This window comes from Ammodytes marinus (genome assembly GCF_949987685.1).
Source record: "Ammodytes marinus genome assembly, chromosome: 14".
Taxonomy (NCBI): domain Eukaryota; kingdom Metazoa; phylum Chordata; class Actinopteri; order Uranoscopiformes; family Ammodytidae; genus Ammodytes; species Ammodytes marinus.
In genome coordinates, this window is record NC_137218.1 from 1,588,464 (window position 1) to 1,595,963 (window position 7,500).

At 38.4% G+C, this 7,500-nt stretch overlaps 2 protein-coding genes across 3 annotated transcripts in view; one reads left to right on the top strand and one right to left on the bottom strand.

Annotated features, from left to right (window-relative positions):
• LOC307260570 (trafficking protein particle complex subunit 14-like) overlaps positions 1 to 3,755 on the top strand; it is a gene marked incomplete at both ends in the record, with an annotated part of 10,122 nt that extends 6,367 nt beyond the window's left edge. Inside the window, one exon of the mRNA XM_080040843.1 lies at positions 3,599 to 3,755. Coding sequence (XP_079896969.1) covers positions 3,599 to 3,755 — 157 coding nt within the window. The remainder of the gene's footprint in view (positions 1 to 3,598) is intronic.
• Positions 3,756 to 5,957: 2,202 nt separating this feature from the next.
• Positions 5,958 to 7,500, bottom strand: part of LOC307260687 (polyunsaturated fatty acid lipoxygenase ALOX15B) — a 28,646-nt gene continuing 27,103 nt past the window's right edge. For both annotated transcript variants that reach the window (XM_080040976.1, XM_080040975.1), the window contains exon 16: positions 5,958 to 6,779. In XM_080040976.1, the coding sequence (XP_079897102.1) occupies positions 6,600 to 6,779 (180 nt within the window). In that variant the 3' untranslated portion in view covers positions 5,958 to 6,599. The remainder of the gene's footprint in view (positions 6,780 to 7,500) is intronic.

A 7,500-nucleotide genomic window follows, 5' to 3' on the forward strand; every position in this document is an offset into this window, starting at 1 on the left:
TAGCCAAAGCTATTCTTCCTGGAGTCCACACAACACCTTTGCATCTATACACTGCAGTGCATAATTACATTAAATAATGATCACCATGACAAAACAGTGATAACGGAAATGGTAACAAAAGTAATAAAAATAACTCTACAACAGTCAAAATAAAATAAAATAAAAATAATACAAAATTAACAAAACACAGGACCTAAATTATTCACAGAAACATAGAGATAAACTTATATAAACATGACAGGTGTAATTGATGGTCAGACCAGACAAAAACATATATAAACAGAAACAATTAATGATGATTATACTGATGGGAGTGGCATCATTGGTTAGATATTAGCCACTGCAGAGAGCTGCTCGACTAGTAGATGTTTTTTAAGTAATAGTTTGAATCGATTTTTGCAATTTTCTTGAATAATATGTCCAGGCATGGTGTTCCATTTACTCATGGCTCTATATAATGCTGTACTCTTCGCTCTGTTTGTTTTCACCTTAGGTAGTGTGAATCTTCCTTCCATCGCATGCCTGGTGTTATAATTGTGTTTATCAGAACTGAAACTTAAACATTTATACAATACCCTCGGCAATTTAGTCACTGAAATTTTCCTCGTAAAATTAAGCAAAGAGGCAGTAAATCTATTCTTAACACTTAACCAGGATAGAAAGTTGTGCATTATTTTCACATTACTCCTATAGGAACACCTTAATAAACAGCGTGCAGCCTTATTCTGAGCAATTTGCAATTTTTTTATATGTGACATGGCAGCTCCTGACCAAACCTCTGAGCAATAGTCCAGATGAGCTAAGACAATTGTTTTAATGACATTTCCCATTATATTCTTTGGTAAAAAATGTGAACATCTCCGTATAACTGAGAGACCTCTGCCCATTTTAACTACCACCTTACCAATGTGTTGAGCCCAGGATAAATTACTGTCTACAATTATGCCAAGAAGTTTGGTCTTTTGAACTTGTTCAACTGCCATACCCTTAATGTACAAATTCAACTTGGGATCATTTGATAACAGATGTTTTGTCCCAAATACAAGGCTTTTTGTTTTAGAAACATTAAGAACTAGTTTGTTATGTGTTACCCAGTCCAATACTAACTGCAATTCATTGTTCAAGACATTATTAAGCATTTCAATTGTGGACTCTGACACATATATTGTTGAATCATCAGCATACATCGCTATTTTTGCATTTGTTACAGTTAAAGGTAGTTCATTTGTAAATACAGAAAATAGCAGTGGTCCCAGGCAACTTCCTTGTGGAATTCCACAGTTTAATGATTTGAACTCAGAGAAATGTCCGTTGAAGTACACTGTCTGTTTCCTATTAGCTAAGTAATTTCCTAGCCAGAGTATTGCAGTTGAATTGAAACCATATCCTTTAAGTTTTTGCAATAGCAGATTGTGATCAATTATATCAAAAGCTGCACTGAAATCTAACAGTACAGCACCTACTAAATTCTTGTTATTGATTTCTCTATGCCAATCATCAGTCATTTGAATAAGGGCTGTGCTAGTGGAATGCCCGCCTCTATAAGCATGTTGAAAGTCTGTATTTAAATCATTAGCTGAAAAATAGCATTGTATTTGTTCAAAGGCAATTTTTTCCATGATCTTACTCATAGCAGGCAGCAAACTAATTGGTCGACTATTAGGGCCACTGAATGGTACAGTGGCATTCTTTGGTAGTGGAACAATCTTTGCAATTTTCCATGCTTGTGGGAAAACACATTTTTCAAAACTTAGATTCAACATATGACAAACTGGAGTGGCAATCAAGTTTGCTACCAGTTTCAAAAGTCTCACATCCATGTTATCCACACCAGATGGTTTGTCTTTACAATTTAAAAGCAACTTTTCCACGTAGCTAACATTGACTTTAGTAAATTCAAATGTGCATTTTTTACCTCTCATAATTTGATCTCTAATCAAGGTTTGTGATTGCATGTTGTTTGTTTGGCACATTTCATTCCTAAGTTTCTCCACTTTGTTATTGAAAAAGTTGCTAAGGTGATTGGCAATTCCTACAGGCGTAATAATGAAATGTCCTTCTGATTCAAGAAATGATGGAGGTGACTTAGATTTACTGCCCATCATGTCATTAAGAATATTCCACATTTTTTTGCTGTCATGGCTTGCGTTACGAATCACATTTACAAAATACATCTTCTTCTTCCTTTTATTTAATTTTGTTACATAATTTCGTAGTTTACGATAAACTTGCCAATCCGATTCAAATTTAGAATTATTTGCCATTATCTTTGCTTGATCTCTCTGCTCCATACAATCCTTCAATTCCTCATCAATCCAACAGGATCTGACATTTCTAACAGTTCTCTTCCTCACAGGTGCATGTTTATCAGTTATTTCTCCAAACAGCTTATCAAAAGCCTCCACCGCATCATCTGGATCATCCTTCCACAACACACTATCCCAGCAAATATTTCTAACGTCTTCTATAAAACAGTCTTCATTGAAGTGTTTGTATGATCTCTTTATAATGATTTTGGGTCCAGCTTTCGGGACCTTTGTTTTCCTCACTACTGCCACTAGGTTGTGATCACTACATCCAACTGGTAATGATATGGCCTTGTTACATAACTCTGCTTTGTTAGTATATATATGATCTATACAAGTTGCTGTTCTTGATCCATCCCTTTTTAAGCACACTCTTGTTGGTTGGGTTATCACTTGAGTTAGTCCACATGCATCTGTGACAGCAAGAAGCTTATTCTTAAGTGGACAGTCCAATGATTTCCAATCAATGTTGAGGTCTCCCAGGAAATATATTTCATTTGCATGATCACATACATTATCTATCATATCACACAGTGTATCTAAGTAATCAGAGTTTGCATTAGGTGGCAGTACAATGTCTACCATTTCTTAAAGGCTAAAATGTATGAGTTGGGCAGGGTTGATAAGTGAGAATGTTAATATTTGAGTAAACTTTACTGTAGCCAGTAAAACAAATTACATTCGTTAGTGAGGAAAGTTAATGACATTCAACCTATTATTAGATATATCATTATGAGGCTCAATTAGCGTTTGATTGAAGAGATGGATAATGATTGTTTTTTCCCAAGATGATAGGATCGTCTGTTAAAGCACCTTTAACTTATTTTGATTTAATTTTAGGGCATATGTTTTAAATTAATACATAGTTATACCCTGTGTGTGTATATCTCTCTCTCTCCCTCTTTCTTTCTGTGTGTGTGTGTGTCTGTCTGTCTGTCTGTCTGTCTGTGTGTGTGTGTGTGTGTGTGTCTGTCTCTCTCTCGTTCTCTCTCTCTCTCTCTCTCTCTCTCTCTTTCTCTTTCTCTCTCTCTCTCTTTCTCTTTCTCTCTCTCTCTCTCTCTCTCTCTCTCTCTCTCTCTCTCTCTCTCTCTCTGTCTCTCTCTCTCTCTTTCTTTCTCTCTCTCTCTCTCTCTCTCTCTCTCTCTCTCTCTCTCTCTCTCTCTCTCTCTCTGTCTCTCTCTCTCTCTCTCTCTCTTTCTCTCTCTCTCTCTCTCTTTCTCTTTCTCTCTCTGCCTCTCTCTCTCTCTCTCTGTCTCTCTCTCTCTCTCTCTCTCTGCCTGTCTGTATATCAGGACCGGCAGTGCTATGGAGCGACGGGCGATCACTCCCCCGGTGGGCTCTCCAGTGGGCCGGCCGCTCTACCTCCCGCACCAGGACAAGAGTCTCCTGTCACTGGACAAGATCGCCAAGAGGGAGTGCAAGGTCCTTGTACTGGATGCTGCCAGCTAAGGCCCCTGTGAGTGAGTGAGTGAGTGAGTGAGTGAGTGAGTGAGTGAGTGAGTGAGTGAGTGAGTGAGTGAGTGAGTGAGTGAGTGAGTGAGTGAGTGAGTGAGTGAGTGAGTGAGTGAGTGAGTGAGTGAGTGAGTGTGTGAGTGAGTGAGTGAGTGAGTGAGTGAGTGAGTGAGTGAGTGAGTGAGTGAGTGAGTGAGTGAGTGAGTGAGTGAGTGAGTGAGTGAGTGAGTGTGTGTGTGTGTGTGTGTGTGTGTGTGTGTGTGTGTGTGTGTGTGTGTGTGTGTGTGTGTGTGTGTGTGAGTGTGTGTGTGAGTGAGTGAGTGTGTCTGTGTGTGTGTGTGTGTGTGTGAGCTACTACATTATGCTACTGGCCAACACTTACGTTTTTCATGCAGTCTCTTACACACACACATACACACACACACACACACACACACACACACACACACTCACTTACACACACACACACACACACACACACACACACACACATTGTGCTGATTGTTTGTGTTCAGCTGTTCACATTATTTAGTTCTTGTTTCAAAGGTTTTCATTTGTTTTAGCCGACGAGTTCAAAGTCTTGGACACTGATGCAAACTGAATATTATTTTTTTATGAAAATGTATAAAATATAAGAGGAGGGTCGGACCAGAACGGTTTTAAACTTCTTTTTACGCCTTTCTGAAAATGAACCATATTATTTATTTGTTGCTGCTGATCCTTGTTTTAATTTATTTTTCCTATTGCGAAGTATTACGTTCTGTTTGTACGATTTTAAAGGTGCTACGAGGAACTTTTAAAATATTTCTGAAACAGTCTTATTTTTCCTCTGATGATCATAAATTACATGTAACAGCAAACGATACCATCATCGCAAAGAATGCTATTTTTATATAGTTTTTCTTAATGCCTTTGTCATGGGTATATACGCTCACCCAGGAACAACAGCTGGCGTGGTAAAAACACTACCGCTTTTGTCCAATGGGGGGCGCTAGAATTAACACAAACTGAAAGTTCCTCAGAGCAGCTTTAACATGTTCAATAAATTGTCAAGAAAAAAAAAAAAGGGGACGGGATGAATGAGCGATCTGTGAATGAAATATTTGATCATATTTCATTTTAATTTAAACTGGAGGTGACAGCAGAAGAAGAGTTCACCTTTTACTTCAGTGTTATGACTCGGTATCAACAGCTTTAAGCTTTAAATAAAGATGTAATCATATAAATATAGTTTTAGGGCGACTGTGGGGCAAAAAAAAAGTCGGGGGACAGGCTTTTAGGTATTTTTTTTACTCCAAATTTTAAGTCCGATATTCTCCAATAAAAAAGTTGAATTTTTCTTTAATGTTTTTTTTTAGACGAGTTACACTTCTTTCCTGTAGTTTCCTGACCTTAGGAATTTGATTAAACCTTTTAAAATTAATTAACAGAATTGTTCGTCGACTTAAAAAAACTAAGCAAAATTCAACTTAAAATTTTCTCTGAGAATACCTGAATTTAATGTTGAAAAATTCAGCTTTTTTTTTCTTTATAAACATAGATACCTCCGTCTCCCGTCTCTCTGTTTCCCAGTGGCCCTATGAAGCCGCTGTGTGTAATATAAACTGTATAGATTCATCTCCAAACATCAACGAGTCTGAAGGAAATAAACTGAAACCTTGTTGGAAATGATTAAAAAAAATTCTTTGTCTCTTTGGATGACTCCGGATCTTTATTTTTTTTAAAGATAATTCTTTCTGCATTTTTTTTAAATGATCAAAACGATATATTTTTTAGTTTATTTCCATTAAAAATCCATTTTACAGAAACTCACACAAACCGACACACACACAAACCGACACACACACACTGACGCACACGCACACACACACACGCACACACACACACACACACACACTGACACACACACTGACACACACACACTGACGTACACACACACACTGACGCGCGCACACACACTGACGCGCGCACACACACACACACTGACGCACACACACACACACACACTCTGACAAACAAACAGAAGAACCAGTGTTAGTCATAATACTAAAGTCTCATTCAAAAAATAACCCTATGAATCAAATAGTAAATAATCGTTCAGTCAGTGTTCCTGTCCAGTTTATTAAAAAGGCCAAAATCTCAGAACACCACAAACAGCTCCATTTTATTTTTTTTATTAACCTTTATTTTTCCAGGAATATACTCATTGAGATTCAAAATCTCTTTTTCAAGAGAGTCCTGGCCAAGAAGGAGGCAGCAGCATAAAAACATAAAAGATTCACATTAAAAAAACAAAATTTCACACTTAAAACAAGACACAAAACACAATAAAAAATTTAAATAAAATAAAAAGTCACAAAGCATCAATCTTCATAAAGCACATGGGTTGTTGGCAAACCAAAACAAGACAGTAACAGTGCAAAATACAGTAGGAAAAATTAAACATTGAAAATCAAATCAAAAGTGCACACCGGCAGAATGCATGAAAACAAATGAAGACTATTAAAGTTGGTCTTAAGAAATAGAGAAAGCTGGCTTCCCTAACCATGCCTTGGAGTTTGCTTCATAAATGTGTGTGTCTCTCTGTCTGCTTGTCTGTCTGTGTGTGTCTGTGTTTGACTGTGTGTGTGTGTGAGTGTCTCTGTCTGTGTGTTACGTCTGTCTGTCTGTGTGTGTTTGACTGTGTGTGTGTGTGAGTGTCTCTGTCTGTCTGTCTGTCTGTCTGTCTGTCTGTCTGTCTGTCTGTCTGTCTGTCTGTACTCATCACCAGTGCTTGGGGAGTGCTATTACTTTTCTTAAACAACATAACAACATGTAACTCAGTGAATGTTGGTGTGTGTGTTAAATGGCCACACTGTTCTCGATGCGTCTGGGACACAGGTACGGATACGGCAGCTCCAATTGGCTGTTGCGTTGTGTGATGTCATCAGAAATGGCCGTGAGTTCGGCCTGCACTTCCTCCACCAGCCTGCGGTGGGCGTCCACTTTAAAGATGGCTTCTCTGTAGTGACACAGAGGCACCTGTAGGGGGAGACACATTTATTTATTTTTTGCATTTTTATGCTTTATTGATAGTGTAGAGACAGAGTTGAAATGGGGCAGAGAGGGGAGTGACATGCAGAGAACGACCGCGGGCTGGAATCGAACCCGGGTCCGCTGCTGGTCCGAGGCCCATGGGGGGGGGACGCCCTACCAACTGAGCTAAGGGCGCCCCCCTGGAGACACACATTTTAACAGAATAAATAAGTAACTTTCAGGCGATATTTACACCGTCAAAATGTTTTTAGTTATTTCTAAAAAATCTAAAATATAAATCTGATTTCTTACAACCACATGTTAGGGGCACGTTAACACACCAAGATTTAAATTTAAATTTTAAATACTTGATTTTTAGATTTTTCTTTTACAGCACACACGCAGAACTGTAAAAGTGAACACACAAACAAAATAGAATAAACTAACCAACATGGCGTACTCTACTTTACAGGTTTCTAAGGACATTGTTTGAGCTATACTATAATATAAAGCAAAAAATAAAAAGTCAAAAAGGTGTCATGAAGGGAGCGCCCTTAGCTCAGTTGGTAAGGCGTCCCCCTCCCGGGCCGGGCCCAGCAGCGGACCCGGGTTCGATTCCAGCCCGCGGTCGTTCTCTGCATGTCACTCCCCTCTCTGCCCCATTTCACCTCTGTCTCTCTGCACTATCAATAAAGCATAAAAATGCCCAAAAAAATATCTTTAAAAA